At 32.3% G+C, this 21672-nt stretch overlaps 1 protein-coding gene across 1 annotated transcript in view; it reads left to right on the forward strand.

Annotated features, from left to right (window-relative positions):
- LOC145693414 (circadian clock-controlled protein daywake-like) overlaps nucleotides 1-20568 on the forward strand; it is a 41356-nt gene extending 20788 nt beyond the window's left edge. Inside the window, exons 2-6 of the mRNA XM_081769386.1 lie at nucleotides 3545-3637; nucleotides 8080-8233; nucleotides 12362-12495; nucleotides 16825-16974; nucleotides 18153-20568. Of these exons, the coding sequence (XP_081625512.1) occupies nucleotides 3545-3637; nucleotides 8080-8233; nucleotides 12362-12495; nucleotides 16825-16974; nucleotides 18153-18307 (686 nt within the window). The 3' untranslated portion in view covers nucleotides 18308-20568. The remainder of the gene's footprint in view (nucleotides 1-3544; nucleotides 3638-8079; nucleotides 8234-12361; nucleotides 12496-16824; nucleotides 16975-18152) is intronic.
- Nucleotides 20569-21672: the final 1104 nt, after the last annotated feature.

Raw genomic sequence — 21672 nt, forward strand, 5'->3', positions numbered from 1 at the left:
TTTGCCAAATGACTTGTGACCCACCACATATATATACAAGTAATGGAAATAGAATTTTTCACTGCTGAAAATACCGTGCGGAGTTTTATTTTACTTATTTACTTATTGTTTCCTCGACATGCCGTAGGAGTATGTCCGAGGAAGCAACCTGTTAGGCTACAAGAGATAACATTAGAACTGGAATGCGTAAAATGTCTTCTTAACTGAGAGAAATTAAGGTAGTCTCCCTGCGTAGAAGAACCTCTCTCTATATAAAAGAATCTCTATATATTAATGGCTCGGGAGAACATAATGGTAAGCGCCACTTCCGGTCAAATTAAAAGGAATGAGTTGAGATGGAACCACAGGATAGCATACAAGTAGTTTAATTTTGGAAATGTACCTGCAGATGGCAAGAGAATCTTGTTTGGTAAGACTCATTACATTCCGTTGCATGGAAAGGTTGAACTTTCTCTCTCAGTTTACTCGAAAGTTAGAAAATGTGACATATCATTGTCTTTTCCCGAGCGTCCTATATACAGTATGGCGCTAAATTCGTTGTACAAAAGCAAAGGAGTGATTCCTGAGAGTAAAACAAACAAAAAAAAAGTTCCAATAAACATAGGGCGAAAACCCCATCGTTTACGTGTTATAGGATGCCGAAAACATGAAAAAATGGATTCTAAAGGTCCATAGCTCCAAAACTATGGGACCTACTGTAGTCGGGTCAAGACTTCACTTAGGAACTAGTATCTGCTCTATCCAAAAATATATGTTTTAGAATCCTAAGGTACTCACGGAACAATTTTTGTGGAGGTAGTTGGAGAGTACTTTATATCACAGGCCCGTAGTCAAACTCCCTCTATAAAAATTGTTGTGGAAGCACCTCAGGATTCTGAAACACGCATTTTTGGATAGGGCACATACTAGTTCCTAAGTGAAGTCTTGACCCGACCAAGGTAGGCCCTGGGGGGCGCGGTGGCTCAGTGGTAGAGCGTTCACCTCTGGTGCTTGGGGTCCCGGGTTCGATCCCAGCCCCGGCCAAGTGAACTTTGTGGTGGACAAACACCGTGCTCGTGGGTTTTCTCGGGGATCTCCCGTTTCCTCCCACTTTCTTCATTCCACCATTTCCCTCATCTCTCATCATCACCGTCTCCTTTAGCCTAACCGGCATAACCGTGGGACGTAAAACTCAAAGATTTCATTTCATTTTTTTCAAGGTAGGCCCCATAGTTTTGGAGGTATAAACCTTTAAAATTCATTTTTTCGTGATTTCGGCAGACTATAACACGAAAACGATGGGGTTTTCGCCCTATGTTTATTGGAACTTTTTTGTTTGTTTTACTCCCAGGAATCACTCTTCTACTTTTGTACAGCGAATTTAGCGCCATACTGTATAAAAGTAGAAATCCTTACTGATGGACTGCTTGAGCTAAAAATTTGAAGTTACTATAATAAGATGTCCATAATTCAGAATCCCTTAAGGGTAGATGACATTTAGTATTTGGAATTGTCATTTAAAATAATTGAACATGCATTTCAGCATTTTTTGATATTGCACCTAACAGGGAATCATAGGGGATGGCGATTACAATTGTTACAATAAGATATCAGTATCTTGGAATCTCTTAAGTTTAGAAACATGAAACTCGACATTTAAACTTTTCCTTTAAAATAATTAAAGACAAATCTGTATATTACCTCGAAGGGAAGAAAAAGTTGTTCAAAATTGAATGTGGAAGAGGTGCAATATGAGTTGCAATTATTATAATAAGACGAAGGTATCTCGGAATTCTTTAAGATTAGAAAGTTACTGTTAGTATTTGGACTTTTGATTTGAAATAATTAAACACGTGCTTCAGCGGAGTTTTTTCCTTCTTTTTAAAAATATTTGAACTAGAAAGAAAGAAAAAGAGTTGGGTGTTTCACTAATGTTATATCTTACTAAACATTAGCTATTAATAAATAAAGTTTAACTATGTATGGCATATTCTACTTCATTTGATGAATTAAAAGCAAAAGCGCTACCACACTCTTTAAGTATACTTGAAATAAAATAAGACAATAAGACTGGTTCTTAACGTTTCGTAGCAGGATTAAAAACATACTCGGAGTATTTTACAGAATACTTTCTCTGCCTGTCAGAAAGTAGCTGGAGTTCAAATATATCCACCACCACCACGTTTGTACTTGTTTCTTTTCTCGATTGTCTCTATAGCATTATCAAATATTCATTCTCCTTCTCGTGTCTACAACCTACAATGGGTTTTTAAAAGTAGGACTGAGTCAAGCACTGCTGAGTGGTGACATTCGTAACTATTACGGAAGTAGACTGCTGATGGTCAACTGACTGCAACAATTTGTTGACAATACGAGAAGCCTGCTATATGCTTAATGTTACGCACGTGTGTATGTGTGTGTGTGTGTGTGTGTGTGTGTGTGTGTGTGTGTGTGTGTGTGTGTGTGTGTGTGTGTGTGTGTGTACGCAACACTATTATCTTGTGCTGAAGAACGAAATTTTATTTGAGCTCAAACACTACCCTAAGCCTTCAAAACTATTCTTACATTTCCATTAAAGTAGGCGGTTTCACGACCATGCAAGTGAAGCGACATTAATAGGCCCAACGATTAGCTACAGAAGCATCAAGAACTGTGGTACGTCAGCCACGCCGAAACAGAATTGACAACTTTCATCGAAGACGAGTGCCAAATCATGAAGGAAGTGAACCTGAATGATATTCTAAAATGAACAAATTTTCTCAGAACTAATGAGTTAAAATTAGTCACCAACGAAGAGTCGTTTGTGGGTAAGGCAAGTAGGACGATCGCCACGCGAGGTACTCCGCGCTATAAGAAAAAATAATTAGGTCCTTCAAGAAAAGCAACAAGTGTACCACTTCATTCTTGGGATTCAAAATATTTAGAGGTGATACTTGTTGTGAGAAACCACTGTCAGTTGGCAGTAAATCTTGATGACCACCTGTAAGAGTTCTTTCAAAATTAACCAAACTATTTGAGTACTTTTTTCTTCTTCTAATTTACAAAGGATATTGCTTTGTCTAACTCACAGCACGCTGTACTTAAATTGCCTTTTATTATATATATATATATAGCCTATATATATTGTTATGTTATGGAAAAATGTATGGGCGAGTAATCCTTTTGCTAGCAACTGTAAATGTTTTTCTTGTTCTGTCTGTGATCAAATTGAGAAAAGTGTGGTAGCTTGATGTTACTGTTCTGTATCATAAAATTCCAGTCATTGAAGTCACTAAAATTGAAGTCTGAGTTGTTCCATATCGATCATTACGATTTCTGGTCAATTGCTTTTTGCAGGTAATCTTCACTACTCGATTTAAGCTAATTTAAAATCGAAAATCCTTATACCAGCCCTAAATTTCAGTGAATCGTGACAATATTTAATTCTATGATATAATGGTCGCACATTCCTAAAACGTTTTAAATTGTTATTATTTTTTTTTTTCAAAACTCGAAGGTCTTCATTTGAACACAAAATTTATTTCTGGATTATCATTATCATAATTTTTATTTATTTATTTTTCAGCTGATTACATTCACGTTTGTAAAAGAAATGATCCTGACTTGAACAAATGTCTTATGGATTCAGTAGAAACGATACGACCTCTACTTCTTACAGGTATGAACTAAAGTTTCTCTTATATAGTTGAAAATAATACTCGTATGTAATGTATGGGATAGTCTTTTATTGTATTTTATTATTAGTTTTTGATTCAGTGTATCTTTTTTTTAAATGTACAAGTAAAATCATCAGAGTACTGGTTCCTATATATCATCTGTGAAATTCTTAGAAGAGGTTGCAAAGATATATATAATGAAATCTCACCGATTTGATTATGTTTTTTGAAAAGGAATAAAATAGGAAAGATATAAAGTGTTGTGTATATTTGGTACTTTGCTTGATAGACATATTCTTTTATACTAAAATTATGAAAATACCCTATCTGAACACTCGCTAAAAATAACTTCTAGAGGGTTTCGCTTAATTCAGTTAGGCATCATCAGATGAATCAAGAGATTGTCTTGAAAGTAATGTCAAGATGTAGTTTCCAAGGAAGACACTAAATTAAGGTATATACTCTTTGTTATACGTGTTTTTGCATATTTCGCATTAATCTAACTGTAATATGCACTGTTGCCTGCTTTGCAATTTTCTTCACACTTTTTGTTTCCCTTTTGATCTTCAGTGATAAGTGTCTATGATAACTGAAACGTAAAATATCTTAAAAACACTTGATTTTTAATTGGATTAAGTGAAATCCAATTAAATTAAGATTAAGATTAAGTTAAGAATGATTTAAGATTAAATTAAGAATAAGAATAATTAGGAATAATTTAAGATTAAGATTAATTAGGATTGGATTAAGAGATTATTATATTATGGATGGTGTAGATTATTATATTATGGGTAAAGTTGGATTATGACGATCCTTTTTTATTTCATTTACTAGATTTTCATATTGATGATTGTGATATATGGTGTCTTCATGATGAACTGTTTCATTTTCTATTTTATCCATTACGTAAGTCTGATGTCATATATTTTTTTGACATAGTAGGGCGTAAAACACTGTATATTGCTCAGATATTGGATTATTTCAATAGATAATAGCTTCGAGTTTACTCTTAAAATTATTTTTTTGACTATTGTAACAGTGAAGAAATATAGGTGTCAAACTGTGATATCCTAGTCCAAATTTGTCAAGATCTTGGAAGACTTTTAAGTACCACACTGAAGGAGTACGAAATAATGCTTATTTCTGAATTTTATCGTGAGATAATGTAGAAACTTTTATACTGATTATAAATTATTGCAATGTATTTCACTTACGTGAGACTAAAACTAGAGTATATAACTATCGTATGAACACTGATTATTCAAAAGTATAGTGGTATTTAAAAAAAAAGAAAAAGAGAGAGAGAAAACTCTTGAGACTATTTGCCTACAGAAAGAATGGGTTATCTACATAGAATATGAGCCTTATACTAAATTATAATAAAAATTTAAGTTATCACTGTGAACCAAGAGACAATATATAATCTTTTATTCCTGCACAGATTATTACGTCAGAAACACTTCTACTAAGATCTGTGTTTTACTTTTAAGTCTCATCAAATGAAATTCTAGTAATATATATATATATATAGTAATTTATTTCTTAACGTTCTTGATGTCCTTGGCAAATCAGAAAACACACACACACATAAAAAAATATTAAGACAGAGTTGCAAAGTAATGGAGCGTCACTTGTGGTTTGAGGGCTTCTAATTCGATATCAGGCCATCTGATTTCATCATATTATGAAAAGGACACATTCTGACTTTTTTTTTTTTAATTGCTACTGAAATTTCGGTGATCGTTGTTGCTGTCTTTTTCTCAGCCTGTGCTAGGAATTTTAAGGTTTTAGTAGATTGTAGGTTCGTAATGAAAATAACAAGTTCTAAGCTATATTTTCCAAATCCCTGGATTCTCTCGAGATTCTTTTGTATCCTACTTTCTCACTCTATATATTATTCCATAATCCTTTGCTCTCATTTATCACTCATCTCCTTTAAACTAAAATATGTAATCGTGGAAAGTTAAACGAGGGATTTCATTTATATACAAAAATCCATCAAAGAATTGTGTAATAAATTAAATTTGGTATCTTCGAATGGAAATAACTATTTTTTGGTAATATATCTATATAAATCACGAAAATATTGCAGATTTAAGCTAGAAAAACAAGAGAAGCCCAAGTAAAGCATAATTTGTGTTCTATCGGCAATAATAGTTTGTCAAAGGTGCTTTCGAGATTTTGTAAATATATGAATACAGCAAGAATACAGCTACAAATGTTCTCTATCTTTAGGAATAAGCTTGGTGTCCATAATCTAGAGCAGAAGCCATTTATCACATTTTTATCACCATATATTTGCTTCGAAAATATGATCACTTTTGTCAGAACCGTCACGGTGACGCAGTGACAATTAGCAATCTTTATAAGGTTCCGAAGACTCGGTAAATAGTTATTTCAGATTTTATGTTAGAGTAGAGGATAAAATATTAGGGGAACATCAATCCCATTCTTCATAGAAAAGACTCCATTGTCTCAGAAATTCGAAAATGATTGATCTGAAATTAGCTCTGAGTATATGGATCTTAAAAAAACCTGGTGGGCTTCTGTTTTGCTGATGCAACCATGTTCAACAAATTTATTATTAATAATACTAATTACAATAATACTTTGTCAATAGTGATCCAAGAAAGTTTATTTTCGTACGAACATAGATTATTAGTTGCACGATATTTTGTTATGCCGGAATTCTACTTGAGTTTTCCGCCACATTTAATCTTCATGAGAACATCAGAAGTCATGTTTGCAAGTGCACACAATTAAGAAGAAAAAGTTCGTACTGTGTCAATATTAGTTCTTAATATTTAGAGTCCAGTTTAAAAGCTAACTTTCGACAAGGATACATTTTCTAATATACAAAGTGTTGGGAGATGAAAATGTATGTAATCGTATTAATTTTATGACTGAGAGTAAAACGTGGTTAGATTCAGAGCACTTGCTGCTTTTGTAGTATATGAGTGAGTTTGTTAATAGCTGTTATTAGGGATGGTACACTAACATGGTCAAGAGTTCGGAGTTATGGGCTGCCGAAAACATGAAAAAATAAACTTTAAGGGCCCATAGCTCCAAAACTATGGGACCTGCCGTAGTCGAGTCAAGACTTCACTTAGGAACTAATATGTGTCCTATCCAAATATCCATGTTTCACAATCCTGTAGTACTCGCACAACAATTTTTATGGAGGGAGTTTGGCAACGGGCATATAAATTGAAGTACACACCAACTACCTTTATAAAAATTGTTGCGGAAGTACCACAGGATTCTGAAACATGGATATTTGGATAGGACACATATTAGTTCCTAAGTGAAGTGTTGACCCGACTACGGCAGGTCCCATAGTTTTGGAGCTATGGGCCTTTAAAGTTCATTTTTCATGTTTTCGGCAGCCTATAACACCGAAAGGAAGCATTTGTGCACCCAGGTTGGTCTTTACTTTTTGTCTTATCTTGGTGTAAAAAATCACCTCCCAAACGTTGTTGGTGTTGTTTTGGAACACCCTGTATATAGTAATATTTCATTGTTACAGGAAACTGTACTCAAACCGATTTAATCATTATAAAGTTTATTGATTAAAGAACATGCAACAGGAAGTTTTGCACATTTGTTGTCGATTAATTAAGAATTTAATGTGAGTCTTTTATCACTTCTAGTTTCATTATTTAAGTGTACAGTGGTATCAGTTTCTATTTTTATAAGTTAATTTTTGAGTCTATAAAATTAAAAAGACAAGGTTTTTATGTATATTTAGGAGATGTTTTTTCTTATTTTAATTTTTAAAGAGTGTTTCGATTAGAGTTTTTTCTTTGCAATTAGAAGGTCTCGAATTAGATTTCAGTGGTTTACTATTCTAATGGATTTTCTACGGTTTTCTTTAAGTACAATCAAGTGAATGATGAAATAACCTTGCACAATTTCCTTCTAGAACTTACTTCTCACTCTGCATTGTTCATTTTTGAAGTCCTATGACCGTAACTTACTTAAATAAATAACAATAAAAAAAATAAAAAAAACATTTTTGAAAATATTAACAGTATCCATGGCTTTGGATTAGATATTGTAAAAAAAAAAAAAAAAAGAAAAAGAAAAAAGAAATACTGACCAAAACTTAAACACAAACTGTATTTTAAACTATGATGTGTTACAGTTTTGGGTATCTATCATATCCTTCATTAGACATTATATATACACTATAGACTATAGTATCTATATAGCGTCTGATGAAGGATATGGTAGACATCTGAAACTGCAACACATCATAGTTTAACAGTTTGTGTTTAAGCTTTGGTCAGTATTTCTTTTGTTGAAAATATTGTTTACACTCTTTCAAGTGGACTAAACTCTTTCAGATAAAATTGGATCTGATCATCATACTTGAAATATAATAAATTAAGAAATATATTTAGCAGTCAATATGGGCACTGACTTGAAATCAATATTATTCCAGGAATACCAGATCTCAAAGTCCCACCTTTAGAACCGCTTAGTCTACCTGAGATCCAACTAGGCAAAGCAGCAGGATCTGAGGCTGCAAAGTTTCGAGCAGTTGCAAGAAATATTACGGTTTATGGTCCTGGAAATTTTGTTATTAAACAGTTAAGGTAAGTTCTATAATCAATGTGCATTTTTATCATTATTCTTCAGTTTATTATACATGATATTATGTAAGATTTACAGTATAAGACAATTTACACATTTAGACTGTTTCATTTTCCATTCTCTTCTTTCTCCAACGTTGAATACTCACTGCGGTATCGCTAAAACTAACTAATATGTTTGAGTTTAGTAATACTGTTTACTTATTTCTATATTAGTATATATTTACTATCCTATAATATATTAAGCATTTGGCATTTCGAGTTTTAATGTGAGACAAAAAATAACATAAAGACTATGTCACATTACGCAATCCTTGCAAGTTATACTTTGCAACAATTTCCCGGGCTATTCCGATACATCGAATTGCATGTCATTCAACACAAAAATTGAACATGCTCTATATTTTCAATATAGAACAGGTGTTTTGTTTAAGATAATTAGTTGAAATTTTAGAACCCAATGCTTCTAGTAATTTATCGTGATTATTATCTGGATGTCTACATTATATTGAATTTAATACTGTTGGAAAGTAAAATTTAAGAATGTGGGACGATAATTGCCATAAAAGCATACGGTTCTTGGCAATGTTAGGATTATATAGAAGATACAAAAACTGGTTGCTAGGGAGTTTGTTGATTTGTTTGGGGTTTAATATGTAAAAGTTTGTTCTTACTAGTTGTTTAATGTTCGTGGTTGAGTTTGCGTATAGTTTTGAGTGTAATTAATGTGGAATAAAGTTAAATAATTAAGTCAAGAAGTAATATATGATTAAGAGTTTATAAAGAATAAATGCAGTTCCTAAATTATATAATTTCTTGAGATTAATAACATTGTACGATATAAGGTCACTAATAGAACCCACTAGAAAGAAGTTGGATGGTATATATAATTAATTATTTTCACTTTAACAAATACAAGAGATTCCATAATGTAATACAGTTACAAGTAAATATTGCTTTAATAATTCTATAGCTCTTTTATAAATAGAATTCAAGTAATAATAATTATAACAAGTCACTTACTGTGGACGCCCTGCATGTTCTCCTATATTTTATCATTGCAAGAGAAACACGGAAGGGTTTACAGTAAATAAGACACAGTAAAAATTTGTCTTTCTGATCATTAACATATTCTATAGGATAACATATTTTCTTTTATCAAGTTACTTATTACTGTAATGAGTTTACCATAAGTTCTCATCAATAAGACAAAAAGAAAACTGTTTAATTGCATGTAAGATACTATATTTATGTACGCTAAAGTACGAGAAGAAACCATATTTATGTGAGCTAAAGTACGAGTTAATGCTCAGAGAGGAAATATTTGTATTTTGTGTCATTTATGTAAAGCGCCTTCGTATTTTCTCTTGTAATAAAGAACCGAAAAATTAGCATTACAAAAATAAATAAATAAATAAAAATTGAGAGTTTGTACAATAAATGATTCGCAGTCCTAATACTGTATTTAATAAGTCATTTTATTATGAAATTATGAACACTTTTCATTAATATTGAACGAAATCGTAAAGTCCTACACGCGCTTCTAATAAAAGACCTTTTATAATTTCAATTTCAATGTCGAACGATCACTGCATTATCATATAATAATATCAAATGATAAATAAAACTAATTATCGTAGTTTTTTCAAACATATACCATTGATATAGATCAGCGTTAGAACATCTTGAAAGTAAATCCCCTCGATATTCCTTATTTTTATCCAGACATCATTAAGTTTAATTAAAAAACTCGACTAAGATGAATCACTATCCAAAACTAGTTTTCAAAGTAATGTTCTCAATTTCAGGAGTAAAAAAAGAACTTAAAAAGAGTTTTTAAAATATCCTAGTATTAAACTAGTTTAGTAATATATAGTGAAAGTTTCTTTCCATTGGTCAAGAAAACAAGTAAACGGTTCTCGAAACAGCATAAATATTGACTTAGTTCAGTAATATATATATAATCAAAAGCATCTTTTCATTAGTCGAGAACAAATAAATGAGCGTTTTCTAGAAAAATGTTCTTGTAAAAATATCAGCTCAGTAATGTATAATCAAATCTCCCTCCACAGGTTGAAAAAGAAAATTTAAGTAACGTGTTCTTCTAAAAGTATGTAAAAGATACTCTAGTATTGAACTAGTTTCTTTCCATTTATCGAAGGAAGATCACAAATTTATTTTTGTAAGGCAAAGAAAACCGAAGAATGTTTTACTTCTAACTACTCTTTTCACACCTTCACAATTAACCCTATTTTCTCAGTCTGTGAAAGTATCTCTTCAAATGCTTTCACTGTTTTAAAGTCAGTTAAGCATCATAAAATAATAGAGAAGTAATTATTATTATTATTTAAAGGTTTCTCATCTTATGAGTTACTTTACATTACAAACGTATGCATTTCAACATTACATGATAAAATTCTTTTTATTATTGTCATTTTACCATGGTCTTCACAAACAGTGATCTTTACATCGTCATAGTAGGATAACTTTACACGTGTTTATTTTGTAAAAATACCAGTATAGCATATCCTCAGATGGATTCACTATTCTGAAGTAAAATATAAAGAGATAGGTATTGTTGTTAGTGCTTTTCCTTGTTCTAGGTATACTATATACCAACAATGTATGAATTTTATTGTAACATAGTAACACTTTAGAAAAATGCAAAACAAGCTTTCTCTTTCTCCTTAGAAAATTCACTAATTTGTGGAAATTTGATAGCTTGCAAGACGATTCTCTCTAGGAACCCACAAATAAAGCACTAAGTAAGACAGCATGAGCTAGAATGATATACTCTCTCTGCTGTACCACATGTTTTAAAATAAATTATTTATTTTAAATAGTGTAGCGGGACTAAAATATGTAGTATGCCAAATATATACTTAGTGTTAAGTTGAAAGGAAAATCATCATCATAGGTATTCTGCCATTATTAGCAAGTCATTTGCTACAAACTTAGAAGCTTTCATGCACCTAAGTTCGTTATCTTCACCTAAAAATTTTCTGTTTTAACACCGGCCATCAACTGCAACCTCTTTTCTCCTCCGTCTATCTTCTGCTACCGTACCTTTTAGCATATATTTCATGAGAGTTCCTTTTCAGCTTTTTAATTACGTCTAAATTATTCTTTTCTCCCATACAATGTCTAACTCTTCCTTATTCGTTTTCCGTTCGACCTAGCTAATTCTTTCCGTTCTTTCCGGCACCCACATTTCGAAACCTTCCTCTTTTCTTTCTTCCTTTAAATCGATTATGCATTTGTGTAATGCACATGTTTCTGATCCATAGAGTACATTGCTTCACATAAAACATTTTATAATCTTTTTCTTAACTCGCTTTCAAGAACAGCCACATTTGTTTTCTTCTTAAATGATTCTTTCGCTATTCCTATCCTTGCTTTGTTCCACTTTCTCCCCTTCTACTTTTATATTCGATACCGACCCTTCGTTCCAATCACCATGTCTTTCTTTTTAACGTTTATTTTCATCCCATATTTTTTGCAGTTTACTAACATCTTATAAATTTTCTTTTCAGATTCCACAACATTCTTCATATAATCTGCAAACCGTTTACATCTAATCAATGTACCTCTTAGTGAACTAACATCTTCATTATGCAAGTCATTCGTCATCATCTGTTCCGGAAATATATAGAAAAGGAAAAAAAAAACTTTTAAAAGCACAGTTTGATCATTGTTATATCTGAGGAAAGCTTGGGAAAGCAAACTACCTCTGTTATATATATATATATATATATATATATATATATATATATATATATATATATATATATAAATTTTGAATACTGTTTCGTGCAGATCTTTTCCGAATGGCTGACAGCTTCTCTAGATACAAATATTAAGCGGCGATACATTAAAATTTATAATTATTTTAATTTTAGTGCATATCTGTATTTTGCATTTTTCCTCTCTCAAATCATTCAAAATGTTTTTCCCTGAAAGGAATTATGTATGTTTTCTAATTGTTAAAAAAAAAGTCTTGATCTAAATGTTCTAACATGAATAAACACTTTACTTTGACAGTCTATGTAAGAGTCAGTTTGTTAATCATAATTTAATGATTATTTCTTTTTTTATATCTAAAATTAATAACTCGTCTTTGTTTAATTCCAGAGCTGATATGCCAAATAAAATTATAGACATTCAACTAGATTTACCTCGCCTCTACATTGAATCTAACTACAGTATCAATGGACGAATTCTGCTTATTCCAATTAAAGGAAATGGTCCTCTTCGTGGAAACATCAGTGAGTATTATTCATTTCATATTCATATTCATATTCATATTCATATTCATATTATTATTATTATTATTATTATTATTATTATTATTATTATTATTATTATTATTATTTACGTATTTATTGAACATTATATTTCCCCAGTTAGTTTATCCAGCTATCTTTCCTGGACAATATTAGTGTTTATATTCTAACAGTAGTATTGATGGTGCAATATGTGCAACACATTTTTTATTACCTTCTGAAATTCATCTGTAGGCATGTGAGGTACATACAGTACATTATTATTACAGTCATTGCAATTAATTTTGTAATATGTGTTTCTTATTCTGTAAATGATTGCATATATTCTCTATCAATCGATATACATATATATCTATATACAGTGCGTTCCACGAATAACACTAAGGAACGTCTCATGAAGAAACCAAGTTAGATAGAAACATGAAGCCTTTTGCAACCTTCAAAGGACATAAAAGAAAACATTATGCTGATATGAAGAACTCCTCATGGGGTGCGCTCAAGTGGGTTACGGGGGTAACTACAAAATTTTAAATAGCAACCCCCACCATGGGGTATCTCGTTTGAAAGGGAATCACGTGTAGAGACCAATTTTGGAAACTACATGTCGCTAGCGTGTCCCTGTCCAACATGGCGAAACATGAAACCTTTTGTAACCTTCAAGGAATATAGAAGACAACATTATACTGATAAGGAGAATCCCCCAAGAGAAGAGCCTAAGGGAGTTACGAGGAGTAACTACAAAATTTTAAATAGCAACCCCCACTGTGTGGCACCTCGTTTGAAAGGGAAACACGTGTAGAGACTAGTTTTGGAAACTACATGTCGCTAGCGTGTCCCTATCCAACATAGCGGCCATCCGTAAGTAGGGTCGAAGTACGTTCCACACATAACACTAAGGCCCATCTCCTGAAAAAATCAAGGCAAATAGAAGCATGAAAGGAAAATCCCCCATGAGGGGGACCTAAGGGGGTTACGAGGGGTAACTACGAGTACTTCGACCGTATTTATGGATGGCCACCATGATGGATAGAGACACGATAGTGACAAACAGTTTCCAGAACTGGTCTTTACACGTCATTAGCTTTCAAACGAAGTACCACACGACGGGAGTTGCTATTTAAAATTTTTTAGTTACCCCCTGTAACTCCATTAAGTCCCCCTCTTGGGGAATTCTCCTTATCAGCATAATCTTGACTTTTATGTCCCTTGAAGGATACGAAAGATTTCATGTTTCTATCTGCGTTGGTTTCTTCAGGAAATGGGCCTTAGTGTTATGCGTGAAACGTACTTCGACCGTACTTTACGGATGGCCGCCATGTTGGATAAGGACACGCTAGCGATATGTAGTTTCCAAAATTGGCCTCTGTGATTCCCTTTCAAACGAGATACACACGGTGGGGGTTGCTGTTTAAAGTTTTGTAGTTACCCCCGTAACCCCCTTGAGTGTATGGGGGTTTTAATGGGGAGTTCTTCATATCAGCACAATGTTGTATTTTATGTCCTTTGAAGGTTACAAAAAGTTTCATGTTTCTATTTGCCTTGTTTTCTTCATGAGACGGGCCTTAGTGTTATTCGTGGAACGCACTGTATATATATAGGGTGGAACATTTCATCTTGAAATATTCTTAGAACTTTTAAACGGATAGATGAAATTTAATGAAATCTTGTAACATAGAAATATCGACAGGGGGACAAGTTTCACATACTCCGCAATACCACCAGATAAACAGTGTTGCCAAACCAACATAAAGCTTTTTAATGACACTACATCAAGTTATTACATATTTCAATTTTCATGTTAAATGAAAGCTTACAATACAACAATCATTATCCAGTGTTACAGATTGAGGACACTACAGTATCATGGACATTGGGAAACAAGTAAGAACGAAGTTACAAAAGATTGAAAATGTTACTGTATTTGAAAGTTTTTATTTCGAGAAATTGTTTACATAACTATCACATCCAATAATATAGCCTAGATTATTTTCATCCGTTTACAGTAATTTGATATCTGCTTGCAGTAAGATGAGCACATGGCTACACTATTGAATTTTCATTATGGAAATATATATAGAATTGAAGAGTTATTAAACTATTAATATCACCTTATTTTGCGTGTAAGAGTCGTGTGCTCTGTAGACGCTGAAGCAATGTCAGGCGTTGTGACATTATGCATAATCACGTAATACGCAATGAAACCTCTATCTGGATCTCAATGCAAGATTACGTAGTAATCAAATTGTTGGACGTTTCAATTCCACAATAAAAACAACAGCAGAGACAATAGCTACTTTGACGGGTTGCTTATTGTGTCTCGTTGATCAGGTGTGCTTTTTTAGTCCATAACTTTATTTTTTTAATTTCCTGTCGTAAAATTTAACAAGTCTTCTAACAGAAGAAAAATTCAGAATTTTGCGTTTATGTCCTGTGTTGGATGTCCTAGTTTTTTTTTTTCAGAGTATTATAAAATCATGTATCTTATTAAGTAAAAAAGGAAGTCATTACCTCTTACTGTACCCTCACCAAATGTTATTCAAAGGTTTATTTGATGACGTATTTCAGTTTTTGCATTTGGATATTTCCGTTTCTTTGAATATTTGCAAAATTGAGACTCATTTCCTCTGTGTTACGAAACTACTCTAAACGAATTCTCTAATTTTGATCTAGTCCATTGATATAACATAACATTTTTTCAATTTGCTTTAAGGAGGCGCGGTGGCTCAGTGGTAGAGCGTTCACCTCCGGTGCTTGGGGTTCCTGGTTCGATCCCAGCTCGCACCGTGTGGACTTTGTGGTGGACAAACACCGTGCTCGTGGGTTTTCTCGAGATTCTCCTGTTTCCTCCCACTTTCTTCATTCCACCATTTCACTCATTTCTCATCATCACCGTCTCTCCTTTAACCTAACCGGCATGACCGTGAGACGTAAAACTGAAAGATTTAATTTCAATTTGCTTCAAGCTGTGAAGTCTTATTATTAGTTCTGAACTTTTGTGTGCGCCATTGATACTGAATGTGTGTGATCTACAATTTCCTATTACGAGATATCACACTCAAGGGTTTTACATTTTCAGTTCCTTTTTAATAAGTTAATTTGAAATAGTATGCCACATAATCTTATTTTTAAATTTTGTATAGGGTATTATTTACTGATATCAACATTATACGGCTATTCTGACAAATTTACAATTCCATGTAGCATGAATTGCTTTAAATAACTTTAAATTATCAACAAATACTAAGCTATACTGGTAATAAGGGTTATATTAAGTGTTATACTCTAGTGAACAGCGAATGCTGAATTTACACTTACAAACTCCTGACGACGTATGCGTCGAAATTAAATTTATTGCTGATTATGTGAGTGTATTTCTGTCTACTTATCTTTTGCAATGTTTAGCTGTTCAATAGCTGCACTATCTTGGTTTCTTAGCTCATTCATTTATATGGGGAAGCACAGCATTATTCCTTTCTCTTTAAAATAAACGAGGATTTACCTATTTCTTCTTTAGATCTATTTAACTTTGAAATACACAGAGGAATGCCGGAAATCCCAGCAGTTCTTTGTTTACCTGCAGATTACACACTGTACGTTTTAGCGTACCTTGCTGTTTTGTATTTCTAGTTGAAGTCATAATCTACTACTGTGTGTTGTCGTGTTTTTGTTGAATTGAAGTTTGTTAGATTTTCATTGTCTATAGTTTTTATTTGAGATTTTCTGGCCCCCTCCCATCTATGTACTGCTGACTACGTTTTTTATTTGAAGTATTTTAATAACTGTTTATTTTTTCATTAAGCCACTGTGAATCGCTTTGACTTATTTGATAGTGACTTTGGAGATGATGTACATAATATTGCTGGCGAAGTAAGTGACTGTGACAGTTTTGATGATCAGTCCGCCAAAATTCAGATCAGAATAAATACAACATTCCGATTTATATTTATATTTTTTTAAATATAAGTCTACTTAATTTGTGTTAGTAATTATGATTTGCTAAGAATCCCATCTCAAAATGCCGTGTTAGATTTAAAATTAAAAAAAAAATCCTATTAAATTTAGTTATAAAAATACGAAGTATGTAGCTAGAGTTCACCAGCACCTTATCTGCGAATTAAAGGTTATAGAAACAGTCTGAGTATTCCAGGGCAAATATTTTTTACTTTATGAAAATTAATTGATAATCAATTTATGTCCACTCTAATGGATGAAATACATTTAAATATTAAATTTAAAATGTTTCTTCTCTGCTATAAATTGCTTCTTATTGAAGTTAATGTACTTAACAATTGATTTTTATCTTATTTCCAGCTGATGTTAAAGGTCATGTTGTTTTGAAAGGAGATATAATTGAGAAGAATGATGAGAAATATTTCTCAATCAAAGACTTCGATCTCTCCATTGAAATTGGACGTGCAAAGTTAAGATTGGAAAATTTGTTTGATGGAAACAGATTTATGGGTAAGCAATCATAGTTTCTTATGTATATAATTTTACTCCTTTCAGCTATTTAAACCAAGAATAGTTGGCGTACTTTACTTATTTATTTATCTGTTTATTTGTAAAATTATTTTCTGTTCATTGTCATCTAATAATTTCTACTTTAATTAAGAAGACATCATTACCAACAGTGCAATTGTATATTTAGCAATGTGTCCACTAAATATTAAATTATATTTCTTTAAGAACACGAACAATAAAAGTTAATACATTATCTATCAACATCTTTGCATGAACTACAAAACAAATAATGCAAGAAGTCAGGAAACTCTTTTTTTCTAAATAGACTCTTACACCAAGTGAATATTCTTATTCCAGGCGTAATGTTATATCAATAATAATCACTTTTGGATTCTTCCATTATACTACATCTCTATCAGCTGTTTATCAATTTGGGAATCTCCTCCATAATCTTTAGTTTCGTAAGCAGAAGATGGATCTTCTGAATCCATTAAAGTATTTCTCTAAACTTTCTGTTTTTTCATGAGAACAGAACAGCAAACACCAAATACTCATCACACGTACTTTTTGTTGGGAAACATAAACTTACCACCAAGTCTAGTGAGGCCTAACTTTGTTTTCCTCTTCGCTACTACATTAAGCATTGGATAATCTATCCACTTGCAAGGCACCTTAAATACTGTTCTCACATACACAAATTAATCACCTCTCCTTTTTTTCTCTTAATAGATATCCACTTTATTCATATATCCTTGAGAAGTGTGTTTGAATGTACAGTAGAATATACTCCGTTGGGATGTTTGTATGTATAGTTACAAAATAATTGTTATGTTGTTATTTATTATGCGATTATATGCGATTATTTTACTAATTATTCACACTCATTAGCAGATTCAACAATTATGCTTGAGTTGAATCCAACAGCATTGTAGCCCATTTATGAATATAAATCAATGAGAAAGCGAAAGAGTTAACAATAAGATAGACACAATTAAACCGTTACAATACAAAAAATAAAAGTTAAAATGTAATACATCAGAAAAATAAATCTGGTTTCAGTTTGTTAGGCGTGAGTGCAATATAAAATCATATGTGTTATAATAAACTATATGTGTGATTAGTGCGTGTAACAGTCCATTGAATCAATATCTTATAGACATAAACTGTTTTCATTTCAGGTGAGCTGACAAACCAAGTTATTAATTCTAATTGGGAAGAATTTTTGGAGATTCTAAAACCAACCTTGGAAAAATCAATTTCTGATGAATTACGGAAAATAGCCAACCAAATAACCTTAAGTTTTCCTTATGATGAATTACTACCAGAAAATTGAAATATTTCTTTTCATTTTGAGTGGTAATTAAATCTCGTTTCAAATATTGAAGAGAACAAAACGGAGGTTGTTCATTACTCTTCATTTCAACATATCTAGTGTTGTGACAATGCACATTTTAGTTTAAGAAATCAGTGTTCGATTAATAGTAATATTGTTTCATTAGAACATAAGAATTAAAAAAAAAAAAGTCATAACAGTACTTAAACGTTATTATAATGCATTTTGAACTTGAACAAATAGTACAATAAACAAATTTATAACCTTAATATTTCGAATAATGATCGTTTCGTTATAAGCAATATTTCATTTAGCTTTTGTATATTTTCTAAGTTACAAGAATAGGGCGCGATAGGTAAGATCAAATGTGGTACAAATAAATCATATACACTTAGGTAAATGCTTGCTCATTGACTTGGAATGCTTAGCAAGTGAATCAAAGATAAGACATTTCTACTTCTTTGTAAATATACGCTAGAGAAAAGATTTGTTTTATTTGTACCATACTTTTGTTAATGTGCCTTGTTTGATATCCTATATTTGTAATTTCGAAAGAAGTCTACTGAATCTAGATGAAATATGAGTGAAAATGAAATAATAATTTTAGAGAATATTAAGGTAGAATAATTTGTATTAGTCCTTAATGCGCAACCAATCAGAATACTATTAGGAGTAGTGTTTTAGTTACTTTTATAGACAATATTATATACGGTGTTGTCAAGAATACATGGTGAGTCAAAAGTCAGGTTAAATAGGGATTTATAGTATATGTTCAATATGTACACGGGTAAACGGCATTTTCAGTTTTCCAGAAGCTTCGGAGTCTTTCGCTACAATCATGTCTATGTATTACAAAATGCTGGATATTCTTAACTGAGTAAACTACTGTCTGTAAATGACCCAAAATGAAGAAACCCATCGGAGATAACTCTGGAAGTCATTGTGACTACTTAACAGAACCGCGGCTACTGACCTATGTATCTGGAAACTTATCATCTCACTATTCAGGAACAATTAACTTATAATGGGGAAGAGCATCGTCTTACTGAAACATTACTGAGAAATCGCCAGCTTCAATTATATGCTCGGAAACACGTTTTTCCCAGGTTTTTGTAACTCTTTGCTATAAGAGTATCTTTGATGGGAAACGAGCTGATTATCTTTTGCCCCCTACTGCCGCAACACATGATCTTTTTTCCCCTTTCTGCATTTTAGAAGGATCTGTCCCATGAGGATTTGAATCATGACTTCAATATCTTCAGTTTTGTTTGGTAATTTTCCCATTAGCTCAAACCAAGGCATCATCTCTGAACAAAACAGTTGAAACAGTCACTGATATAATCACTTACTCAATCACAGAATTGCGAGGAACGTCAGGATTATTCTCACTGCGGAGTGATGAAATACTTTTATGTTAATCCAATGTTCTCGGCATTGCTGCCAGAGTGAGTGTTGCTGTGCTGAGCTTTCGTTACCATACAGCGGCAACATCTTCAGAGCTATAGCTCATAGCTAGCATACTCATAGCTCTGAAGATGTTGCCGCTGTATGGTAACGAAAGCTCAGCACAGCAACACTCACTCTGGCAGCAATCCCGAGAACATTGGATTAATAGTAGACGCCAGCAAAGCTTCAAGATCATACTTTTATGTTGCATGAGAACCATTTCTCTTTGTATAGAATGCTACAAATATTCAATTGGCTTACGTCATACTCCATCGACAGACGTCAGATAATACTTCTACATAGATGTTAATACACTTGTTTATGTCTCTTCATCTATGGCAGTCCTCAGTTTTCAGCTATGCGGTTTGTTGTGCAAGTTACCAGTTTCCTCAAGTCACTGTATCAATTTTGTCACTATATTCTACGTGACTGGCGCCCTATTTTGGTATTCCTCTGTTGCATCTCTGTAACTGCGATTGTCAGTCAGGAAAACTTTCTCCGCCCTTTCAATTTGCGTGGACATACTTCTTCACTAACTCACTTGTACATAGTGATCTAAAACGAAAAAGAACAATTCCTATGTAACTTGACTGTTGATTCACCATTTATATTGAATGTGTGGTAAAGAATGAACACAGGCCAAATATGAATATAATTATCTGAATTTTGTATAAATATTTTCCAGTGTGTTTGTGTTGTATCTATGTTATAAGCAAGTATTGTTATGTGATTCATTGTGTTTGTATGTGTTATTTGTTAAAAATATTTGTGTAAGTTTTGTAGTTTGATTGTGAAATTGAAATATTAAAAAAAAATGGATAATTAAGAAAAGTGTGATTTATTTTTATTTCCAATCAATAGAAATTTTTGTTTGTCCATGTTTAAAGAAAATAATAGTTACACATTTAATTTTATATTTTATATTAAGATCAAGGAAACATCTTTTTTCAATTTGGCACATACATCAAGATCAATATTGGGGTATTTTTTAAAAAATAATATTAAATATGATAAGAACACAGTTTTTCAAGGTTACATTGGTGCTTGTCAATACGTTATTTATATACCAAAAAATCATTTTCGAAAATTTGAACTTTTCTTTTTAGACCTCAATTATTATAGAATGTGCGAAAGAACAAAGAAGTAATTATCATCAATAAATTTTAAAAAGACAATGAACGGCTACTACAGTATATTTCTTGCTGATCACGATCGCATATACAACTCAAGTTTATTTCTAAGATAAAAAATAAAAGGGAAAAACCTTATAGCTTTGAGTATTTCAAGACGAAGTAATGTGTTGTAATCACTATTGACCCTGTGCATTGTTGATGTGAGCGATTTTCGATTTCACCATTTCGACCCCAAACTATAGAAGTAAGTCCGTAATCTCAAACAAAACACACATTATGTTTTATAAATATCTAAGTGCTATTAATATATTTTCACTGGAAAGATGTTATAAAAAATTGAAGACAGCACACTTACACATTATTAACCTATTTCAACTGCCAGCAATCAGGATGATTGGAAATTCTCAGAAAAAATTCGACCAAAATCTATTTTGTCAATGACATTTGTTATAGAACATTCTTTTCATAGGGAGGCCGGGTGAAGTGAATCCTCCACTTTGACTGACATCAACTCTGAGCAGTAAGTATTTTGTGAAAACATAAATAAATAAAGGCAGTTTGTGTCAAAATCGAATAATTTTTTACAAAAGTTGACATAACATATTTTGTTAACCGGGAAATAAGTTCGCTATCTCATTTTCTATTGATTTTAAATCCAAGTAGTGAGAATGATCGTGAAGCGTCAAAAAATGTAAGCCATATTGCATGAAAAAAATAATACTTCAACGAAATATATCATGGATCTTATTTTTTAATCGTGAGGAAGGACAGATAACCCATCCCGTT

Source organism: Thermobia domestica, chromosome 8, assembly GCF_964235325.1.
Source record: "Thermobia domestica chromosome 8, izTheDome1.hap1.1, whole genome shotgun sequence".
Classification (NCBI taxonomy): domain Eukaryota; kingdom Metazoa; phylum Arthropoda; class Insecta; order Zygentoma; family Lepismatidae; genus Thermobia; species Thermobia domestica.